This window comes from Phodopus roborovskii, unplaced genomic scaffold, assembly GCF_943737965.1.
Source record: "Phodopus roborovskii unplaced genomic scaffold, PHOROB, whole genome shotgun sequence".
NCBI classification, from domain to species: Eukaryota; Metazoa; Chordata; class Mammalia; order Rodentia; family Cricetidae; genus Phodopus; species Phodopus roborovskii.
Genome location: NW_026126629.1, coordinates 2,760,884 through 2,785,430, shown reverse-complemented (window position 1 = coordinate 2,785,430; position 24,547 = coordinate 2,760,884). Strand labels below are relative to the sequence as shown.

The following is a 24,547-nucleotide window of genomic DNA, read 5'->3' as shown; positions in this document are numbered from 1 at the left end:
TACTCCTCTCCTCCCCGTCCCCTCCCAATCCCCAGCCCATTCTCTTTCTGCTCCCCAGTGAGATGAGACTTCCCATGGGGGATCTTCAAACCCTGTCACATCATTTTGAGTAGGGCCTAGGCTCTCCCCCCACCATGTGTCTAGGCTGAGAGAGTATCCCTCTATGTGGAATGGGCTCCCAAAGTTCATTCCTATATTATGGATAAATACTGATCCACTACCAAAGGCCCCATAGACTGCCCAGTCCTCCCAAATAACACCCACATTCAGGGGGTCTTGGTAGGTCCTATGCTGGTTTCCCAGCTATCAGAATGGGGGTTCATGAACTCCCCTTGTTCAGGTCAGCTGTTTCTGTGGGTTTCTCCAACCTGGTCTTGACCCCTTTGCTCATCACTCCTCCCTCTTTGCAACTGGATTCCAGGAGTTCGGCTTAGTGTTTAGCTGTGGGTGTCTGCTTCTGCTTCCATCAGCTATGGGATGAAGACTCTAGGATGGCATATAAGGTAGTCATCAATCTCATTATAGGGGAAGGACATTTAAGGAAGCCTTTCCACTATTGCTTAGATTGTTAGTTGGGGTCATCTTTGTAAATTTCTGGACATTTTCTTAGTGCCAGGTTTCTCTTTATACCTATAATGGCTCCCTCTATTATGGTATCACTTTTCTTGCTCTCCTATATTCTTTCCCTGACTCAATCTTCCTGCTCCCTCCTCCCATGCTCCCAATTTGCTTCATGTATGTCTCTTTTAGGGTTCTCCTTGTTTCATAGCTTTTCTGGCTGTGTGGATTATAGGCTGATAATCTTTTGCACTATGTTGAAAATCCATATATGAGTAAGTATATACCATGCTTGTCTTTTTATGACTGGGTTACCTAACTCAGGATGTTTTCTTCTAACTCCACCCATTTACCTGCCAATTTCAAGATACCATTTTTTTTTCCTGCTGGCTAGTACTCCATTTGTACATGTACCACATTTTCTCCACCCATTCTTTAGCTGAGGGGCATTTATTTAGGTTGCTTCCAGGTTCTGGCTACTACAAATATGGAAATAGCTGAACAGATGTCCTTGTTGTATGAATGTGCATCTTTTGGGTATATACCTAAGAGTGGAATTGCTGGGTCTTGAGGTAGACTGATTTCAATTTTTCTGAGGAACAACTATACTAATTTCCAAAGTGACTGTCCGAGTTTACACTCCCACCAGCAGTGGAGGAGTGTTCCCCTTTCTCCACATCCTCTCCAGCATAAACTGTCTTTGGTGTTTTTTATTTTAGTCATTCCTTTTCATGATATTGGTCTTGGAGAGATCAGGGATAACAGGAACATACCTGAACATACTAAGAGCAATATACAGTAAACCAACAGCCAACATCAAACTGAATGGAGAGAAGCTTAAGGCAATTCCTCTAAAATCAAAACAAGGCAAGGCTGCCCTCTCTCTCCATATCTCTTCAACTTGAAGTTCTGGCTAAAGCTATAAGACAACAAAAGTAGATCAAGGGAATCCAAATTGGAAAGAAAGAAGTCAAACGTTCTCTATTTGCAGATGATATGATAATTTACATAAGCGATGAACACCTTCAGCAAACTAGTAGGATACAAGATGAACTAAAAAAAAATCAGTAGCCCTACTTTATTCAGACAACAAAGGGGCTGAGAAAGAAATCAGAGAAACATCACCCTTTACAATAGCCACAAACCCATAAAGTATCTTGAGGTAACGCTTACCAAACAAGGGAAAGACCTATATAATAAGAACTTTGTGTCTTTAAAGAAAGAAATTAAAGAAGATACCAGAAAATGGAAAGATCTCCCATGCTCTTGGATAGGTAGGATAAACACAGTAAAAATGGCAATCTTGCCAAAAGCAATCTACAGATTCAATGCAATCCCCATTAAAATCCCAGCATAATTCTTCACTGACCTTGAAAGGATAATAATCAACTTTTTATGGAAAAACAGAAGACCCAGGATAACCAAAACAACCATGTACAATAAAAGAACTTCAGGAGGCATCAGCATTCCTGACTTTAAGCTCTACTACAGAGCTATAGTTCTGAAAACAGCCTGGTATTGGCACAGAAATAGGCAAGTAGACCAATGGAATCAAATCAAAAATCCTGATATTAACCCACACACCTATGAATACCTGATTTATGACAAAAAAAGCTAAAAGTATACAATGGGGGGAGGAAAGCATCTTCAACAAACGGTGCTGGCACAATTGGATGATGGTGTGTAGAAGACTGCAGATAGACCCATGTCTATTGCCACACACAAACCTCAAGTCCAAATGGATCAAAACCTCAACATAAATCCAGACACACTGAACTTCTTAGAAGAGAAAGTGGGAGGTACCCTTGAACAAATTGTCATAGGAGACTTCTTCCTGAACATAACTCCAGTAGCACAGACACTGAAATCAACAATTAATAAATGGGACCTCCTCAAACTGAGAAGCTTCTGTAAGTCAAAGGACACTGTTGACAAGACAAAACAGCAGTCCACAGACATGGAAAAGATTTTCACCAATTCTGTATCTGACAAAAGGCTGATCTCCAAAATATACTAAGAACTCAAGAAACTACTCAACAAAACACCAAATAACCCTATTAAAAAATGGGGTACAGAACTGAAGAGAGAATTCTCAATAGAGGAAATAAAAAAGGCTGAAAGACACTTAAGAAAATACTCAACATTCTTAGCTATCAGGGAAATGCAAATCAAAACAACTTTGAGATACCATCTTACTCCTGCCAGAATGGGTAAAATTAGAAACACCAATGACAACTTATGTTGGAGAGGATGTGGAGAAAGGGGACTGTCCTCAACTGCTGGTAGGAGTGCAAACTTGTACAGCCATTTTGGAGATCAGTATGGTGGTTCCTCAGGAAAATGGGAATCAGTTTACCACAGGACCCGGCAATCCCACTCTTAGGCATATACCCAAATGACCCACATCCATGCAACAAAGACATCTTTTCAACTGTGTTCATGGCAGCATTATTTGTAATAGCAAGAACCTGGAAGCAACCTAGATACCCCTCAACTAAAGAATGGATAAAGCAGATGTGGCACATCTACATAATGGAATACTACTCTGTGGGGGGGGGGGGAAACAATGGAATCTTGAAATTTGCAGGTAAGTGGATAGAACTTGAAGAAACCCTCCTGAATGAGGTAACCCAGTCACAAAAAGAGGAACATGGTATGTACTCACTCATATTTGGATTTTAGAACTAGAGCAAAGGATCACCAGCCTATAATTCACACCGCCAGAGGAACTAGGATACAGGGTGTATTCTAAGAGATTCATATGAGGTCCCTCACAGAAGGGGGAAGGGACAAGTTCTTGAGAGCACATGTGGAGTGCAGGGGCAGTGAGTGGAGAGGGAACTAGGAGAAAGAGAAGGGGAGGAGAGGAGAACATATGGGACTAGGAATAGAAGACAGAAGAGAGAGACAGACAGAGAGAGAGAGAGAGAGAGAGAGAAAGAGAGACAGAACATAAAAGAGGGAGCCATTATAGGATTGAAGAGAAAACTGAACCTAAAGAAATGTCCAGACACCTACAAGACTGATTCCAACTAACAATTTGAGCAACAGTGGAAACGCTACATAAATGCCCTTCCCTGATAATGAGATCACTGCTAACATATCCACCATCATGGAGCCCTCATCTAGTACCTATTGGAAACATAAGCAAACACCCACACTAAACACTGAACCAAACTAGAATCCAGATGCAGAGAGGGAGGACAAGACCACGCTGCAGAAACACGTAGAGACAGCTGACCTGAAAAAGGAGGAGCTAACAGTCCCCCAGAGTGATAGCTGGGAATCCAGCGTGGGACTGACTCAGACCCCCTGAACATGGGTCTCACCTAGAAGTCCTGAGCAGTCTAAGGGACCACAGACAGTGGAACCAGGATGTATTCCTAGTGCACAAAAGGACCTTGAGGGCCCATCCCCCATGGAGGGATATTCCCTTAACCTAGAGACAGGAGAGGAGTCCTAGTCCCTGCTTCAAATGACCTGACAGATTTAGAGGACCCCTCCTGGATGGCATCACCCTACATGTGGAGTGGGGGGGGATGGGAGGAGAGGGTGGTAGGGGTGCTTGTGAGGGGGGAGAGAGGGAAAGAAGGGAAGAGTGAGGGAGGAAAAGAGGGAGGGAGGGAGAGGGAACTGGGATCCATATGTAAAATAAATAAAAAAATGATGACATCTCAGAGTTGTTTTGATTTGCATTTCCCTAATGGCTAAGGATGTTGGGCACTTGTTTACTTGTCTTCCAGCCGTTTTAGATTCCTCTACTGAGAATTCTGTATTTAGTTCTATACCCCACTTTTTAATTGGATTATTTGGTGTTTTGGTAACTTTCTTCTTGAGTTCTTTGTATATTTTGGAGATCAGACCTCTCTCAGATGTGGGGTTGGTGAAGATCTTTTCCCATTCTGTGGGCTGCCATTTTGTCTTGTTGACTGTGTCCTTTGCCTTACAGAAACTTTTCAAATTCCAGAGGTCCCTTGTATTAATCATTGGTCAGTGTCTCTGCTACTGGTGTTTTGTTCAGGAAGCAGTCTCCTGTACCTCCCACTTTTCCTTCTAAGAGGTTCAGTGTGGCTGGATTTATGTTGAGGTTTTTTATCCATTTGGACTTAAGTTTTGTGCATGGCAATAGATATGGATCAATCTGCAGTCTTCTAGAAGTCAGCATCCAGTTATGCCAGCACAATTTGTTTAAGGTGCTTTCTTTTTTCCATTGTATACTCTGCTTCTTTGTCAAAAATCAGGTGTTTGTAGGTGTGTGGGTTAATATCAGGGTTTTCAATTTGATTTCATTGGTCTACCTGTTTACTTTTGCAGTAATACCAAACTGTTCTCAGGACTATAGCTCTGTAATAGAGCTTGAAGTCAGGGATGGTGATGCCTCCTGAAGTTCCTTTATTGTACAGGGTTGTTTTGGCTACCCTGGGTCTTTTGTTTTTCCATATAAAATTGCATATTGTTCTTTGAACATCTGTAAAGAATTATGCTGTGATTTTCTTGGGGATTGCATTGAATCTGTATTTTGCTTTTGGCAAGATTGCCATTTTTGCTATGTTGATCCTACCTATCCAAGAGCATGGGAGATCTTTCCATTTTTCTGGTATCTTATTTAATTTTTCTTGAAAGACTCAAAGTTCTTGCTATACAGGTATTTCACATGTTTGGTTAGTGTTACCCCAAGATATTTTATGTTGTTTGTGGCTATTGTAAAGGGTGACGTTTCTTTGATTTCTTTCTCAGCCCCTTTATTGTCTGTACATAGTAGGGCTACTGATTTTTTTGAGTTTGCTGAAGGTGTTCATCAGCTGTAGGAGTTCCCTGGTAGAGTTTATCAGGTCACTTATGTAAACTATCATATCATCTGCAAATAGAGAAAGTTTGACTTCTTCCATTCCAATTTATGTCCTCTTGATCTCCTGTTGTTATCTAGCTAGAATTTCAAGTACAATATTGAAGAGATATGGAAAGAGTAGACAACCTTGTCTTGTTCCTGATTTTAAAGGAATCATATTGAGTTTCTCTACATGTAGTTTGATGTTGGCTGTTGTTTGCTGTATATTGCTTTTATTATGTTTAGGTATGTTCCTGTTATCCATGATTTCTCCAAGACCTTTATCATAGAGGGGTATTGGATTTGGTCAAAGGCTTTTTCAGTATCTAGTGATAAGATCATGGGGTTTTTCTTTTTCAGTTTGTTTAAATGGTAGATTACATTAATGGATTTCCTTATGTTGAACCATCCCTGCATCCCTGGGATGAAGCCTACTTCCTCATGGTGGATGAGTTCTCTGATGTGTTGTTGGATTCAATTTGCCAGTATTTTATTGAGTATTTTGCATCAATGTTTATGAACGACATAGGTCTGTAGTTCTTTTTCCTAGCTGTATCTTTGTCTGGCTTGGATACTAAGGTAATTGCAGCCTCGTAAAAAGAATTTGGCAATGACCCTTCTGCTTTTATTGTGTGGAACATTTGATTAGGAGATTTTTGATGACTACTTCTATCTCATTAGGGGTTATAAGTCTATTTAAATTGCTTATATGTTCTTGCTTTAATTTTGGTAAGTGATATCTATCCAGAAAATTGTCTGTTTCCGTTAAATTTTTGAATTTGTGGAGTACAAGTTTTCAAAATATGTCCTGAAGTTTCTCGTATTTCTTCATTGTTCTTTGTTGTGTTCCCCCTTTCATTTCTGATTTTGTTAATTTAAATGTTCTCTCTCTTTCTTTTGGTTAGTTTGGATAAAGGTTTGTGTATCTTGTTATTTTCTCAAAGAACCAACTCCTTTTTACATTGATTCTTTGTATTGCTTTCCTAGTTTCTACTTTATTGATTTCAGCCCTGAATTTGATCATTTCTTGGCATATACTCCTCCAGGGTGAGTTTGCTTCTTTTTGTTCTTGAGCTTTCAGTTGTGCTATTAATTCTCTAGTGTGACTATTCTCCAGTTTCTTCATGTGGGCACTTAGTGCTATAAATTTTCCTCTTAGTACTGCTTTCAAAGTGTTTCACAAGTTTGGGTATGTTTTGTCTTCATTTTCATGAAATTCTAGGAATCTTTCATTTCTTTCTTATTTCTTCCTTGTCCCAGGAATTGTATATATTGTATATTGTTCAGTTTCCATGAGTTTGTAGGGTTTCTGCAATTTGTGTTGTTGTTGAATTCTAACTTTAAAACATGGTTTTCTGATAAGATACAGGGGGTTATTCCAATTTTTTTGGTACCTATTGAGGTTTGCTATATTGCTGAGTATGTGGTGGATTTCAGAAAAGGCTCCATGTGGAGCTGAAAAGAAGGTATATTCTTTTGTTTTTGGATGGAGTGTCTTGTTGATGTCTGTTAACCCAATTGTGTCATAACTTCTGTTAATTCCTTTGTTTCTTTGTTAAGTTTCTGTCAGATAGACCTGTCTAGTATTGAGAGTGGGGTGTTGAAATCTCCCACTGTAAGAGTGAAGGTTTATGTGAGATTTGAGTTTAGTAATGTTTCTTTTTATAAATGTTGTGCCTTTGTATTTGGGGCATAGGTGTTCAGAATTGAGACTTCATTTTGATGGATTTTTCCTGTGATGAATAAGAAATGACCTTCTTCATCTCTTTTGATTGATTTTAGTGGAAAGTCTAATTTGTTAGATATTAGGATTGCTACACCTGTTTGTTTCTTGGATCCATTTGATTGGAAAGTCTTTTCCCAACCCTTAACTCTGAGGTAGCGTCTGTCTTTGAAGTCTTGGTATGTTTCTTGGATGGGTTCTGTCTTTGTATCCATTCTGTTAGCCTGTGTCTTTTTATAGCCGAGTTAAATCCATTAATATTGGAGGATAGTAATGACCATTGATTGTTAATTCTTGTTTGTTTTGGATTTGTTTTTATTGGTGGTGTTATGTATGGATTTCTCCCATTTTTCTTTAGACTGTTAGTAAAGTGGGATTATCTATTGGCTATGTTTTTGTGGGTATAGTTCATTTCCTTTGTAGTTTTTCTTCCAGAACTTTTTGTAGGGCTGAATGAGTTGATAACTATTGTTTAAATCTGGTTTTGTCATGGAATATCTTGGTTTCTCTATCTATCATGATTGGAAGTTTGACTGGATATAGTAGTCTGGGTTTTTATCTGTGGTCTCTTAGTGTTGGTAGAATATCTATCCAGAACTTCTGGTCTTCAGAGTTTCCATGGAGAAATCAGGTGTAATTCTGATAGGTTTACCTTTGTATGTTACTTGGCCTTTTTCCTTTGCTGTTCTTAATATTTTTTCTTTATTCTATGTGTTTGGTGTTTTGGTTATTATATGGTGAAGGAACTTTTTTTTTGTGGTCCACTCTGTTTTGTGTTCTGTAAGCTTCTTGTACTTTCATTGGCATGTCTTTCTTTAGGTTGGGAAAGTTTTCTTCTATGATTTTTTTTGAATATATTTTCTGCATTTTTGAGTTAGGTTTCTTCACCTTCTTCTATACCTATTATTCTTAGTTTTTGCCTTTTCATGATGTCCTACGTTTCCTGGATATTTGTGTTAGGAATTTGTTGAACTTAAGATTTTCTTTGGTTGATGAACCAATTCCTCATAGTGTATCTTCAACGCCTGAGATTCACTCTTCTATCTCTTGCACTCTGTTTATTAGGCTTGCATCTGTAGTTCCTGATCATTTACCCAGCTTTTCTATTCCCAGCATTCCCTCAGATTGTTTCTTTTTCTTTCTGTTTCTATTTCAACTTTTAAACATTGCACTGTTTGAATTGTGTTTTTGCAGTTTTTGGTTTGTCTTTTCTTCCATTTCTTTAAAGGATTTTCTCATTTCCCCTTTTAGGTTCTCCATCATTTTCATGAAGTTGTTTGGGTTATTCTTGTCTTTATCTGTGTTGGGATGTTCAGGTCTTGCTGGTGTGGAGTCCCTAGACTATGGTGGCATCATACTGATCTTTGTGTTGTTTACTGTGTTTTTATATTGGTATCAATTCATCCCTTCTTCCAGTACATACTGGTGGGGTTTCTCCCTCTCTTGGTGGGTATGGTACCAAGGTTCTCTTCCAGTGGGTACAAGCAGGTACATTACTCTGATGATTCTCCTCTTCCAGTGGGTAGAGGTGGGACTAGGGCGCTGGCAGACCCTGGATGAGCTGGTCTACTGGGATGGGTTACCTATGTACAGTCCCCAGTCCTCAGAAGGCTCTGAGCAGAGCACTGGAAGGTGGGCTCCTTATGTGGATGGAGGAGGGACCAGGATACTTCAGACTCTGGATAGGCCAGTCCACCTGGATGAGCTCCCCTGTGTGTGTACAGGCTCCAGGCCTCAGGAGACTCTGAATAGGGCCCAGGAAAGTAGGCTGGAAACAGGCCCAAGTTTACCTTGTACTACGGTTTGAGGTAGGTCAGGACTTCTGGCAGACTCTGATTGGATTGGTACACTGGGACAGGCTCCTTCTGCAAGCAGTCCCCAGTCCTCAGAATGCTCTGAGCAGGGCACTGGAAGGCAGATTCCTTCCCAAGAGGGATCTTAAACTTTGTTGCTCAAAGTTTGGGTAATGTTGGGTTGCAGTATTTGTAGTCTAGGATGAACTTAATCTCTATTATACCTGAGGTTCACAGTTTCACTGCCCTGTAGTGTTAGAAATATGATAGGTCCGTGATGTCAGTATCACTGACTGAATGTAGGGTCAAAACACAAGTCTGTCCTACCAAGGCTTGGTTTCAGAGTCCCCTCTGTGAGCCATTGAGGTGTAATGATGAAGGATGGAAATAGTTCTTTGACCATCATCAATCACTGTGATGGGCCTGGTACTGCATTTAATGTCTAAGCCCCTAAGTTCTCCCTCCTTCTCAAAGCCCTTTCCCCACAGAGAGCTGTTTGGAGTAGATGAGAGGTGAGGTGACCAACTCTTAAACTTCCTGATTTTAATAGTCTTTTCCTTTAGTATTATGGGAGCAGGTACCATGGCCCCTCTACTGGTTTCTTTGGCTCTCATGAAGAGAGTCTGGTGTGTCTGCAGAGTATGTAAGAGGGTCTAAGTAGTCATCTTGTTTTCTCTTTTGATGCTTTCCAGTTTGATCCACCCATCAGCAGCCACCAAATCTTGCTTTATTTCTCTGAATAGAAAACTTCATTTATAATTTTAAAGTTTAAAACTCTCCATTATTTCCATGTTGACAAATATTAAAGTTATCTTTAAGATCTGGTCACAGTGGCTCAAGTCTATGATTTCATTGCTTTACTGGAGCATCTGGAATTCAAAGCTAGTCTAGGCCATATTAACAAGTCCCTGCTTCAAAAGAAAAAAGAATGAAACACGGAGAACACAAAGGAAACAACCTCTGAATTGTCACTTATGCTTCAGAAATGATTGTAGAATACAAGTGATTCGGAACTTTTACCTTTTAGTCTGGGGCACTGCATCACAGAGAAATAATTTTTTTCTGCCTTTTCATAGCCCTAGTATATATTGTCAATTGAGAAATGCCTTTCATGAAATTACAAGCCCCATAAAAGCAGAGATTAAGTGTACCTTGTTGTTAACAGTGTCTTGGTGTGCTTAAATAAAATATCAGAAAAGGCCTTAAAATTAAACATTTTTCGATGTTTTGATATCAACCATAACTTTCAAAGCACTCGAAAAGGTGTTTACTGCAAAACACAGTTAGTGTACTTTTGAATTCTCTTCAAGTTTTTATTTCACGGGTAGCTGTGAAATGCCTGTCCTGAATACACAGATCTAGGTGTCAAGAATGTACAATTAAGTACAGTATTTATAAGACTTTTAATTCCATGGGCTTCACAATCTAGAGAAAAAACTAACAACAATCAAACAGCAAATAAACTTTATCTACAGTGAGAGCTATGGGGATGCGGTGAAGTAAACAGTGACAGAGTGGGGGTACAGTGAATACGATTTCCTAATGATGCACATGGGCACAGACATGTAGCTTGGGCAGAGTATTGCAGACGAAGGCAACCAAAGCCTCAAAGAAGCAGCAGATTAGCATTGCTCAGACTGGAGAAACACGGCGCTGTGACTGTAAAGTAAGGTGTGAGTGAGAGAAAGCTGACGATAAGGTGCAGTTAGGAATCAGTTTACAGGGGCCCTTTAAAATACAAGAGAAGACTTCATATTTTTTGACTGGTGTGGGATTCCATTTGCATAAGGGGTGCATAGTATAATTTATGTAAGAAATAACAATAAAGATTCTGTGTGAATAAAGAACTATACAAGATTAAAACCCAAGTGGGGAAACCTCTTGAGGTAACAGCAATAATAGTCATGGGGAGAGAGGATGAGGACTTAGCCTAGGATATTGACAGTTGAAGTGGCAGGAAATTACTTGATTTTATATATTCTCCCAATGTTTTACTTTGAGAAGTTTGAACATACAGAAAAATTAAAAAAAATTGAATTATATATTCCCATCATATAGCAGTCCACCCAACCCTACCTTCTCTGTCTATGTGTCCATCTATCTTTTCTTTATTCTCTTGCTTCCCTTAGAGAGGTCAAGTGTGTAGTGCAATGCAAGGGTTCAGCACTCAGCTCCTTATTGATTAGTGTGTGTGTGTGTGTGTGTGTGTGTGTGTGTGTGAGTGTGTGCATGCGTGTGTCTGTGTGCACACACACATGCAAGCACAGGTACGCGCATGCATTCCAAAGTGCATGTGTTAGAGGTCAGAGGACAATTTCTGAAGTACCTTACCCTTTAAATGGTGCTGCCTCCATTTAGGATGGTTCTTCCAATATCAATTAACCCAGCCTGGAAACTCTACCACAGACATTGTTTCCCTGGCAATTCTAAATGCCAAACTGAGAATCAAGATTAACCATCTCACCCAAGTATTTTACTCAGTGGAGTAGTGGGAGTGAAAGTATGACTGGGAACACTCGAAGAGAAGAAAGTAGAAACAACCAGCAGGACCAATTTTCAGATAATTTCCCTAGGATGTAGAGCCAAAACACAAGGCATTAGCTGGGGGAAAAGGTGGAGCCAAGAGAAACTTTTCATTTCGGAAAAGTGAGAACTGTTATCATGATTTATGCTGAAGGAGATAATCCAGGAAAGGGGAAATAAAAATAATAATTCAAGTGAGAATAATTGCTAGAGTGGGGGCTGTGGCAGTGAACAAAGGCACCCAGGCAGCAGTGGGGGAGCTGTAAGAAAGCGGGGCCAAAGGGTACAGGTACAAACATTTTCCTAAGTGCTAGTTGCATTTTCTCTTTCTTGCCACTTTAAGATTTCATTATTGGGTGCTAACAAGTGCAAGACAATCTTGTAGGAAGAGAATGTACACACTAAAGGAAGAAGACAAAAGCTCCATGTTCCTCAGAGGTAATGGAGCAGCAAAAGGAGCCACTGTCTTCTTCAGTATATCAGTGCTTCCAAGTGCTGCAAAGGGAAGGAGCTAAGCAGACACAGAGAACCGGCTCACAGTTCTAAAGATGACAATAATTTAAAATAGATGGTGTTTCCTTTTGTTTTGTGAATTCCTTCAGAACTCTTTCCATTTGCAAAAAGGCCAGAGACAGAGGGTGGGGGAGAGCGATGTGGTGCTAGGAAATGCTGGAAATTTGAAGACAGTAGAGAAGGCATCCAAGTAAGGGAGAATTCTTTAGGTCTACAGAGTAATGGAAAGATGAAAGGAACGTTCAGAGAATTCGGTCTGATGAAAGACTGAATTCTTGAAGGCATATTGGGGAGTTCTGATGGATAAGTTGTGTTGAACAATTGTTATAGTGATGAGGATTGAACTGGTGACTGATGCATGTGTGATGAAACATGACTTGGTGGTCATTTAAGTGGGGATGCACGTACAGAATCTGCACTTATTCTTGTGCTTTGAAGGGTATCTTGGAAATTTTAGATAGTCAGCCATTGCTATTGAGAAAAGAACCAGGGAAGCTATGTTGTTGGAAGCTAGAAGTATTTTGGGAATTCCTTCAGAATGCTTTCATAAGTGTTAAGAGAAAAAAGTTGTGGGTGAAAGAACAATTATCCCAAGGGTTACTATGTAAGAATTTATAATTTAGGATTAATCATAGGAAAATAGATATTTGACAATGATTTACCTGTACAAACCAACAGCCCACAAGACAGAAGAAAATCAACAAAAATATTTTGATGTTTATTTGGATGGTGTCTATCTACACAAATCTGCTCATTTATGAAATACCAATCAACATAGTGTTCTAGCTACCTTTCTGTTGTTGGGATAAAATGTCATGATCAAAAGCAGCTAAAGGAAGAATGGTTTTATTGTAGCTTATGGTTCCATGGGTTTAGAATTCTCCCTGGGAAGGAATGGCATGGTGGCAAGACAGTGAGCTGGCTGATCACATTTTATCCAAGCACAGGAAGTAGGAAGAGGGTCTAAATCCCTACCCCCCCCCCCAGTGAGCTCCATCTTCTAAAGGTTCCATAAGCCCCTTCAAGCAGTGTCACAACTGGGGACTATGTGTTCAAATACATGAGCCTAATGGGGGACAGTTATCATTCAGATCATGTCATACACAGTAAAGAAATGACTTGCTTATACCTCCTTGACTTGTGGTGGTATAGACATATCAATTGTCTTGTAATATTGATTGCCTATGTTTGTATATCAATACTCTTGCAATGATGATTGGCTCTGTGTTATCATTTCACAGACATAGGCACTGGCCTTGTTTTTTGCTCATGGTAGACTGTCAGGAAATGGCTTACAAAATCACTGGGGAAATTAATTTTCAAGTTATACCCAGTATACTTGACAATGATACTTTAGAACTTTGTTTCCTTATATACAAAGATATTGGGGGGGGGTGTAAAATGGAGGGGGAAAATGGAGTCACATAAAAAAGTATTCCAAAGTTCTGATATGTGATGAAATATTTAGTTTAAGACTATAATAACCAAATGAATTTGAGAATGGAGACAATTATCTGAATTATTCAAGCAAAAGCACATTTTTTTTTCTTGAAATAACTATGTGATTGGGGAAAAGTGGTTTTAGGAAAAGCTTTAATTATACAGAAAAACATCTTTAATTCTCCACATGAAAGACAGATGATTGGAGAAAGCCCATAATCATGTTTATAATACATTTTTGGCTTAGTATTTAATTCACAGTTCCACATCTTGCAACATCCTCCACAAGATGGCAGTTTGTGACATACTATAGCCAGCAGTTGCACCATTGCTTAATGCCATTTTGAAATAAACAATAAACAGTCACCCAACAAATTATTACAAATTTGTCTTACTAGTTGCAAATGTATAGATCCTGATGATGCTTTCTATGAATTAAGGCTTTTATCTTATAAAGACACAGTTGCCCTAGTATGACTATTTTTAGGATATGCGAAGTAAAGGAAAATGAAGATTTGGCAATGATTTACTCACACAAAGGTGTAATAATAACAATTTAAGTCTATTCATACAAGACAAATAAAGATCCACTGCTGATTGGTCCATTTAAAGTCATACTGTATAGGCGGCTCTAGGAGATGAGGCAAGCAAAAATATTCAACACCCACGTTTGAAAGAAATTTTATAAGACTAAAAATTAAAACATGATAATTACTTTTGGGAAAATTTATTTAATTATGTTAAGGTATCCCTAAAGGCATTCTTTGAGACAACTAAGGAACAGTACAATAATTCAATAACTGCAATAGTAGGCGCAAGTGGGATGCTTTCAACATAGATGCCGAATCTCTTTCTTAGACCAGTGGAATCCAAACCTCTGGGGGTGGGCACAGGCGTATGTACTGTAAAGATCTCCCCAGGGATTTTAATGGCACCTTGCACATAATCATATTCTGATGATTTTGTCATGTCTTTTCACCCTCTGGCAGGAGGCATCACTAGCTGAACATGACACTCCTTCTACTTGGGCTCAACTTTTTATCTATACAATGTTTCAGGTGTCTCTGTCATTTTTTTTTTCCTGTTGCTAGGGCAAAACACTCTGACAAAAGTAACTTAAGGGAGAAAGGATTTATTTTAGTTTATAGTTCCAGGCTACCATTCATCATGGCAGGGAAGTCAAGAAAAGAGTAAATGCGTGCATACTGCCTCTCAGCTCCACACTTCCACTAATATAGCCCAGGATGCCCTGCACAAGGAATGGTATCACAGTGGGTTGATCTTTCTGTTTCAATTAATAAAATCAAGGCACGTTTAGAGGGTCATATCCCATGTCCTAGATTCAGACAAGTTGACAATTAACACTAATTATTATAGTTACAAACAATTTAGAGTTAAAACAAAACCTTTTCCCCTTTGTAGCTACTGGAGAACATGGGACAGAATTAAATGCTAAACACATACAAAGTAATTGGTTTCAAAATATAATCGCTAACATTACTTCCTAGTAGAATTTCTGCTTCTGTAACAATGGAATTATCAAGGGCTGTAGTAGACTATAACTGGGCTCTTCCTGATGTCTGGATATTTTTTTGTGATACATCCCTCTCTCTGATCACAATAGGACTTAGCTTCTCATAGTCAGAAGAAAGATGTTTCTGAGGTATTTTTATAGCTTTGACAGCAGAAAGCATCTGGAATAGTCAACAAGTATTGTAAACTGAATCCAAGAACACATTAAAAAAAATCCACCATGATCAAGATGCAGGGATACAGAGATGGATCTACACAGGTGAACTGATAAATGTAATCCACCTATGGAAACAATTGGAAAGAAAAAAAAACCTACAAGATCATCTCAGATATAGAAAATACCTTTGACAAAATCTGAGAGCCCTTCATGATAAAAGTCCTGAAGATATTAGGAGTAAAAGAATAAGGCACAACATTATAAAAGCAGTTTACAGTGAACCCATAGCCAACTTAAATGGAAAGAAACCCAAAACAATTCCACTAAAATCAGGAATAAGGCAAGGATGTCCACTCTCTCCCTACTTATTCTTCATAGTATCAGAAGTCTTAGCTAGAGCAATGAGACAACTGAAAGGGATCAAGGGAAACAAGTAGGAAGGGAAGAAGTCCAAGTTCTATATTTGCAGATGATATGAAATACATAAATGATCCTAAAAATTCCTCCAGGAAATTCCAACAGCTGATAAACATTCAGCAAAACAGCTGGATACAAAATTAATGTGCAAAAATCATTAGCCTTCCTGTGTTCAATTTGGCAAACAAAATGAGAAAAAATTAGGAAAATTGTGAAGGTACAACTCACAATAGCCTTGAAAAACATAAAATATCTTGGGATAACTCTAAACAAGCAAATTAAATGTGTGATTAAAAACTTTTTCAAGGCCTGGAAAGATGGCTTACTGGTTAAGAACACTGGATGCACCTCCAGAGGACACAGGTTCAATTCTCAGCACCCCATGGTAGCCCACAGCTCTCTGTGACTCCTGTTCCAGGGGATCTGATGCCTTAATACAGACATACCTGTAGGCAAAACACCAATGCACATAAAAACAAATAAATAATTTAAAATCTCTTTCAGTATACAAAAGTGACCTCCTTGCAAGATACACTGGGCCAATAGTGGCACAAAGCTTGTGGGAATAACTAACCAATATCTGATTTGGGTTAAGTTTTCTTGAGATGAAGTCCATATCCAGTATTGCTTGGATAGCTAAGAAACTGAGAATAGAGCCGGACATTGGTGGCACAAGCCTTTAATGCCAGCACTCAGGAGGCAAAGGCAGGAGGATCTCTGTGAGTTCTAGGCCATCCTGCTCTACAGGGCTAGTCCCAGTCTCCAAAGAAAAATAGAGAAACCCTATCTGAAAAACCAAAACCAAAACAACAAACAAACAAAACAAACAAACAAATGAAACAGAATAGATAGGTCAGGGACTTAGAGGTTAAACTAAATACTACAGCTCTGCTAAAGGATCATAACAATAAGGACAATCTTTTATGCCCTGAGATAGCTTTGCTCAGCCATAATCAATCTTCCCTCTGCAGCAGGAGTGAATAAACACAAAGACTCAGAGCCAGACACTTTGCAGAGAATGAGGAGCCTTGGAACCTTCAGCTCTGACAGGGATGTCTCTATCAAATCCCTTCCCTCAGAGCTCAGAGAATCCCATAGAAGAGGAGGCAGAAAGAGTATATAAGAACCAGAGGGCATGTAGGACCCTTAGGAATCAAGGTCTTTCAGACACAACAGGGCTAGTGCATATATAAACCCACACAGACTATGGCAACATACATAGGTCCCACATGGGTTAACACCAGATGGGGTACTAGAGCTAAGAGAAGTAAATACAAGCCCCCATTCCTAACAGAGAAGCTATCTCCAACTGATAGCCACTAACAAATGAAAAAATCAGTTCCCCCCCCCCACAAGGGAAGCTCACTAGGGGAAACAAATCACTTTAAGGGTGGGCCTCACGCCTAGCAGTAGATGGCCAACAGACAACTAACTTTTTTCCTTTTGTTTAATTAGTTAGTTAGTTAGTTAATTAATTAATTAATCTTTACAGAACAAAAGTTTCCCCTACCTCCCCTCTTCCAAGTTCATTCCCTCCTGCTCCACCCTCTGTTTTTCTTCAGATACAGGCAGGCCTCCCAGGGTTATCAGTCAGCCTCAGTGTATCAAGTTGCAGTGTATCAAGTGCAAGGTTCCTCCCTTGCTATTAAGGCTGAATGAGGCAATGCAGTAGGAGGAATGGATCCCAAGAGCAGGCAACAGAGTCAGAGATAACCTGCTTTCTATGTTAGGAGTCTCACACAAAGACCAAATCACACAGCTGTCCCATGTATGCAGAGGGCCTAGGTCAGTCCATGCAGGCTCCCTAGTTGTCTGTCCAGTCTCTGTGAGTCCAATGAGTCCATGTTAACTGGTTCTGAGTCTTCTTTTGGTGTTCTTGACACCACTGGTCCTACAATCCATCTTCCTCCTTTTCTGCAGGATCCCTTGAGCTCCACCTAATGACTGACTATGGGTCTCTGCATCTGTTTCTATCAGTTCCTGGGTGAAGCCTCTTTGATGGCAGTTGGGCTAGGCATCAATCTATGCTTGTATCATTAGAAATTTAATAAGAAATCATTTCACTGACTTTTTTTTTTTGCCATTCATATTTGGTTTTGTCCTAGATCTCTGGGGTATCCCACCTCTGGGTTCTGGTCCTCAGGGATGAGTTCCCTTTTGGGGCATGGGGGTGTCCAGTGCTAGTCTTTAGTTTGCCACTCCCACAATACCTGTGACATCTTTACCCTAGTACATATTATAGGCAGGACAGATTGTAGGTGGAAGGGTTTGTGGTTGGGCTGGTGTCCCAGTCCCTCCACTGGAAGCCTTGCGTGGTTGCAGGAAAGGGCTGGTTCAGATTCTGTATTTCAGATTGCTATGAGTCTTAGCTTGGGGCATCACCATAGATTCCTGGGAGTTTCCATTGCTTTAGGTTTCTAGCTATCCCAGAGATGCGCCCAGATTCCAATTGTGTCTCCCAGTACTCTCTCCCTCCATCCTCCCTCCTGACCCTCCTGTTCATATCCTTACTTCCTCTTATAGGCTCCTTCCTCTGCCCCTGTCCACTGGCAATGTCCATTCTATTTCCCCTTCACAGTGGGGTTGATGCACCCCATTCTTGAGCCTTCATTGTCATTTAGCTTCTCTGGGTCTGTGGGTTATAGTCTGTTTTTCCTTTACTTTACAGCTAATGAATGAGTACATCCCATGTTTGTCTCTCTGAATCTGGGCAACCTCACTCAGGATGATCTTTTCTAGTTTCATTCATTGCCAGAAAATTCCTGAGCTACTGATAGGCTTAGTGCCGACAACATGTTCATAGATATGGGCCATCTACTGGAGCATGGGAAGCTTACTGGGGACTCTGTTACTAGAAAAAAAAATCTAACTCTATCCCTCTCTCAGAAGCCATCACTTACTAAAAGCTCCTCAGATAGGTGAGGGACTTTGTGGGCTCCTCCCCTATCAATGTCAGGACTTTGGCTGGCTTGGTATTGTGTAAGTCTTATGAATGCAGTCTTAGCTTCTCTTAATTCATGTGTGCAACGATGCTGTTATGTCTCTGCAATCCTCAACTACCTCTGGCTCTTTAACCTTCTGCTCACTCTTCCATGGTGATCCTTAAACTTTGGGAGGAGGTGTAATGTAGCTTTCATATTTAGGGACAATCACTTGAACACTAATTCTCTGAATGTTAAGTAATTGTGAATTTCTGTATTAATCATCTACTGAAAATAAAAGCTTCTTTGATAAGAGCTGAGAGCTGCACTAATTTATTGGTATAAAGATAAGTACATAGGAGACAGTTTAATATACTATGTCCATTAAGCAGGATCAGGATGATAGAAATAAAATGTCTATTAGGGTCTATGACACACCCAGCTTTAGGATTTTGCCCTGGTACACTCTAGTGTACCAGGAGTGAAGTCCACCTAGTGATGCTAGCTTTAAAACCAATTAGGAAGTGGTTGGTTACTCTTATAACATTTGTGCCGTGATTGCACCAAAGGTGTTATTATTGTAGTTCACAGAATTCACAGGTGGGTAAAATTATTAGTTACATTTCTACCCCAGGAACCTGAATAGTACATTACAGCACAGTGAAAGCTAGCCAGTAGGGGTGAAGTTCCCAGGTAGGAACCAGCCTGATTTCTCCATGTCCTGCCACTAAAGTATGTGGTGTCTTTAGTAATAAAGCTTTTCTGTCAAGTTCTTCATGGCAATCAAGAGCAATGAAAACAGCCAATAGTATTTAGGTGTTCTGCAGGACCTCTCACTGATCAACATCTTGAAAACATATACACCATATATGGCACTGAGTTTGTTTTTTTCAAGACAGGGTTTCTCTGTGTAGCTTTGTAGCCCAGGCTGGCCTCAAACTGACAGAGATCCACCTGCCTCTGACTCCTGAGTGCTGGGATTAAAGGTGTGCCCCATCACTACCAGGCTGCTCCTGGGAATTTTATTTGATAGTCTTTGGTGTCTGGAAAAAGAATTGTCCCGACTCATTATAAGCAACAAAATACATATATGCTGTGGGATATTCCTTCTGTATGCTGTGAATATGTATTATTTTCATTCATTGATAATAAAGCCGATTTGGCCTATAGCAAGGCAGACTAAGGCTAGGCAGGAAAGCCAAACTGAAAATAGAGAGAGGAGGGGGGAGTGAGAGAGAGACACACACACAAGCCAGGGAAGCAAGATGCTAGAGGACAGGGAAAGCCATGAATCATGTGACAAAATATAGAATGAATAAGAAACTGGTTAAGTTGTAAGAGCAAGTTAGTAATAAGCCTGAGCTGTAGAACAAGCATTCTATTAATTATATTAATTATATTAATTTCATTAATTATGAAAGTTTCTGTGTGTTTTCATGGGACTAGGTGGTCAGGACAAAAGGAAAGCTCCGCCTCCATTTACACACATATATGTGTGTGTATCTATTAAGAAACTTCTACAATGGTAGGTTTCAATGTGGCTTTCAAAAATCTTTAGTATTAGTTATCCTTCTGTATAACCACTCCATTATCTTGCATTTCTACTCCCACCCTACTTAACTCTTTTTCCCTTCTTATTACCTGTGTTGTATCTGCTCACACAGTTGTTGTATTTGACTGAAACACAGGGCATGGAAAGATCCAGCCATAGCTCCTGTGACCTGCTCTTAAGCATCAAAGCCTCTAACTCTTTCTCAACTTTGTGTCATTTCAATTCCCAAGCTACCCATGAACAAGCTTTCAAAGGGGATGAAGTGCATTCTGAATGAGTGCACTCAGGTAGACTGAGGCTTACTCCCCTGCTCTGCATCTCCTCAGGTCCTAAACTCTGTCCCCATACCTTAGAAAAGGGATGTCAGTGCCACTTTTGTAGCCAAATAGTTCTCCACAAATTTATGCCAATTACACACAAAATACTGATTTTTAAAAAAGGCACAAGGAAAATGAATATAATTTGCCTAGCCCCAGACCATTAATTTCTCATCCCTTAGACTGCTTTCCTATTAAGGGCATTCTTCGTTTAGGTGGCTGTCCTAGTGATTGCCCTGGCTGCTTAGCAACCACCATTTCCAGCCTTCCCTTAACACAAAAAGGAGTTGCTCATATTAACACCATCAAGATATTTTTTGAAAAATACTTTATTTTTTGGAAAATCAACCATGTGAATCATGACTTTCTAATATATTTTGTTTGAAAAAAAATGTTGATACCCATTTAACACTCAACTTTAAAATTACAAATTTTGAATAGATACAAACAGAAATGTGGGTATTTTTTAAAATGTTGTGTGCATTTGTATATAGGCATGCAGTGTTGATGGGCCTCCTCAGCCATTGAGTTCCCAGCCTTCCACTGCTGTTCCCTTATGAATCAGGCATCATTATCCCCATGTTTGCAATAGAAGGAAATATGTGATGAATTTTCCTGCCATTCCGGAATGCTAATATTCTACATTGTTCTAAAACAGCAGCAGCAATCAGCTCAATCTTATTTAGATGGGCAGGCATGGAAGTTATGAACCGAAATTACTCAGAATATGGTGATTCATCAGAAAAATCAATCAATGTAAAGGTCACTAATTTCTCCAAATGATTTTTAGTCTGCTCTGCAGTGCTTCTGGGTTTAAGTTTCTCTATTAAATTATCCTGAGTATACACAATTATTAAGTCAGTAGCACTTGGTATAATTAATTCCTGATATTAAGCTTCTTGTGGATATTTTTTTCTCCTGGCTTTTTATATAAGTTGATTCTCACCTGTATTAGGACTCTGGCATCATCTGTTCTGTTGGGCAGGGACTCCTCTTAGGGATGCAGGTTAACACTGGAATTTTCCAAGCCTCCGATTTCCTGTTTGTGAAATGGGATTACATCAACACCAATGACTTAGGATGCTGAGACTCCAAGTCAATGCACTTGGAGCACTTCACAAAACAGCTGAAAGGGAGTTCAGGTAAAAAGTCAGTGAGGCTATGGAGAAACTTGATAATACACTGTTTGTACCTGAACAGACAAAATCTAAGGAGAAGATTCTGAAGATGTCTGATTTTCTTCCTGTCACAGCTCCCATTCACCCCCAGACCCCAAAGCCAGAGAACATTGTCCACACAAACCATCTCAGTGTTCAGTAAACACTTGGCATAGGTTTCTTGATGGAACTCTCTTTTCTTTATTTTTAGCTTTGAGTGGGGTGCTATAGGAAATATTCAGGTAATGTGGAATGCAGAGACCAGAAAACTTTTTTTTTCATTTAAGAGCATGTTGTCTGATCTGAAGTCAGTTGAATAGAACATAGTTTTATCATCATTATCAAAATGATCATCATTGTCATCATCATCAGCTGCTGCTGCCAACATTTTCTGATCATCTACTACATGGGACCTGTGGTTGATGAGCCGCACAAAGTACCTGAAGATTTCAGGCTTAGTTCTTAGAGGTTGAGCAACCTCACCAGGGAATGTGTTGCATCTCTGCAATATTTTGTTTTCCCTTTCCTATTCAACAAACAGTATTTTATTTCCCCGGAGAGCTCTGGCTTCACTATTGACAGCACTGGGACAATTTCCACAGCAACGGCTTTGGATTTTGAGAGCGACATGAGAAGGTAACACTGTGCTGGGCTTTCTTTGAGAATGATGGTCCTATTGCTTGTAGTTCCCCTTCTGAAAAATTTTCTCCTTATCTGAGCCTAACATGCTCCTCACTGAAGTTGCTCTTGATACTGTCTTAATGAAATTGGGACTCATTCGTAATTGTCCTATTGCTGCTTTGGATGTCTGTGTGGACCCTCTCTGTGGCACTTACTTTCATCACAGTGGAGCAAGAAGATTATGTTAGTAGTTCTATTTGTACCCTGCTGTGGAAGTGGGAAGGTCACTCTCCAGATACCTTTAATGTAGAATTGTTTTCTAATGTAATAATCAGCATCTGTCAGAAGTTAGCACATGGCCACTTTGTTATTTCCTCTGCATCAGCTAAATGGGCTACCACTGGTTCAAGTACGCTCTTTTAGTTTTATAATGACTTATAGCTACGCCCTTTCAGTTACACATTTTGCTTCAAAGTGCTTCACAGGAAAAGGAAGTAGACTCTGAAGGCATTCCAATAAACTTTCTGCTGCCTTTCATAAGTGATTCTTTGCCACCACGAAAGTTGAGAAGAATGGAAAGTATCCGGAGCAGCTTCCTGGACAGTAAAGACCGGCTGCCCACCCAATATACATCAGATCCCACTGAAGGAGACTCAGGTCCATAACTGGATCATCAAGATGGTCACAAGTGTCAGAGATGAGAATGTAGCTCAGTTGCCTAGAATATGTGGGACCTTGGGTTTTGACTCCCACCACCTCATCAAACAGATTATGAGTCTACACACATAATTTCAGCACAGGGCAAAGGAAGACAGGAAGACCAACATTTCAAGATTATCTTTGAGTACATAATGAGTTCAAGGCTAGCCTAGGTTACATGAAGCTGTCTTAAACCAAAGCCCCAAACAAAATACCCTAGATATTTATAAGTCTTAAGACTTCTTAGCAAATGCAAATTAATTAAAATTTGGGAAAGCAACTTTGTTCTGGGTAAGTGAAAGTGAGAGACTCCCTTTTTTTCTTTTTTTCTTATTATCTCTGAAATTAGAGGAAATAAGAGTAGAAAATTGAAGCTCTGATTGCAGAATGAGAATATTAATGGCTGATTGGCTAACATGTCTATCTATTCTCCTTGTGGCCATATCCTTCTTTGCTTCCTTCCTTCCTTCTTTCTTTCATTCCTTCTTCTTCCCTCTCTCTTCCTTCCCTTCCTTTCTTTTTCCTTCCCTTCCTCTCCTCCTCCCTTCCTGCTTTTTTACCTTCTTCCTCCCTCCACCCTTCCCTCCTTTCTTCCAATCCCTGATGCAGATTTGCTTGGGTTGCTGAGTTGACCTTTACTGAAATAAGGTAAAATTTGGATAAGAAATGATTTTTAGACATTCTATTTCTTTTGATAATCTTTGTTTTGTGTATGTGCATGAAGTGTGGCTGGGAACACATGCCTCAGTGCACCTGGGGAGGTTTGAGAACAACATTGTGAAGTTACTTCTCCCATCTTTTCTTGAGTTTTAGGGGTCAAGCTTGGGTAGAGGCAAGCAATTTACCCACAGAGCCATCTCACTAACACCAATTTAATTGTTTAATTACTAATCTTTAAAATGTAAAAATTCAAAATCCTTTTTTTGAAAGGAGGTATTGGGCTATGAAATCACTTGCTTGAATCCTTAGGGAAGTATTAGGAAGGATCCTCATGGCCTCACTCTATCATCATGCAGCCTCCCCAAAACAAAATCTGAATTTGAACTATGAAAATTGCCCATACCATATTCCCACTGTTTACTTACAACTTATTAGAATTTTATTATTATTATTATTATTATTATTATTATTATTATTTTGAGATAGGTTCTCACTGTGTATCATTGACTAGCCTGGAAATCACTATATAGTCCAAGGTGGCCTTTAACTTTCAGAGATCAACTTGCCTCTGCCTCCAGAATGCTGGGATTAAGGACATGTGCTATCCTGTTAGGCTAGAAATATTTTTTATAGGTCTTTATTTGTTTAGATTGATTGGCTTTTTGGTTTTTTTCAACACTTATTTTTTTTCACAAGTCATCATCTTCTTGAAAGAAATTATGAAATAAGAAATTGAGAAATTGTTACACACTGGTATGGAGAGAAGGAGAGGGAATTTTGGTGTCATTTTTTGGTATAATTCAAGGTAAAATAGATTTTTTTCGTGGAGAAGAAAGTAATTATTTCAATTTTCCTGGAATTGGAGTTTGTTGGGATCAAGTCTGAAAAGCACTAGGAAAGTTAGGAGCCATGATTGAATGTGGGTAACGTCTATAGCTGAGAGCAGTCACCATTAGTAAGCAAACTTTCACCTTCCTCCTTTCATTACCATCCTCACATATATTTTAAAATTATTATTTAATATTTTGTCTTATTTTGCATATTGATCCCAGTTCCCTCTCCCTCCCATCCTTTCATCTCCCCCCACCAACCCTCCCATTCCCATCCCCCATCCACTTCCTAGGGAGGGTGAGGC

General features: G+C 39.6%; 1 protein-coding gene across 1 annotated transcript in view; it reads left to right on the top strand.

Moving 5' to 3' along the window:
- LOC127238240 (cadherin-related family member 3) overlaps positions 1–24,547 on the top strand; it is a 92,656-nt gene that overhangs the window by 30,197 nt on the left and 37,912 nt on the right. The window contains exon 5 of the mRNA XM_051206774.1: positions 21,974–22,068. Within this exon, the coding sequence (XP_051062731.1) occupies positions 21,974–22,068 (95 nt within the window). The remainder of the gene's footprint in view (positions 1–21,973; positions 22,069–24,547) is intronic.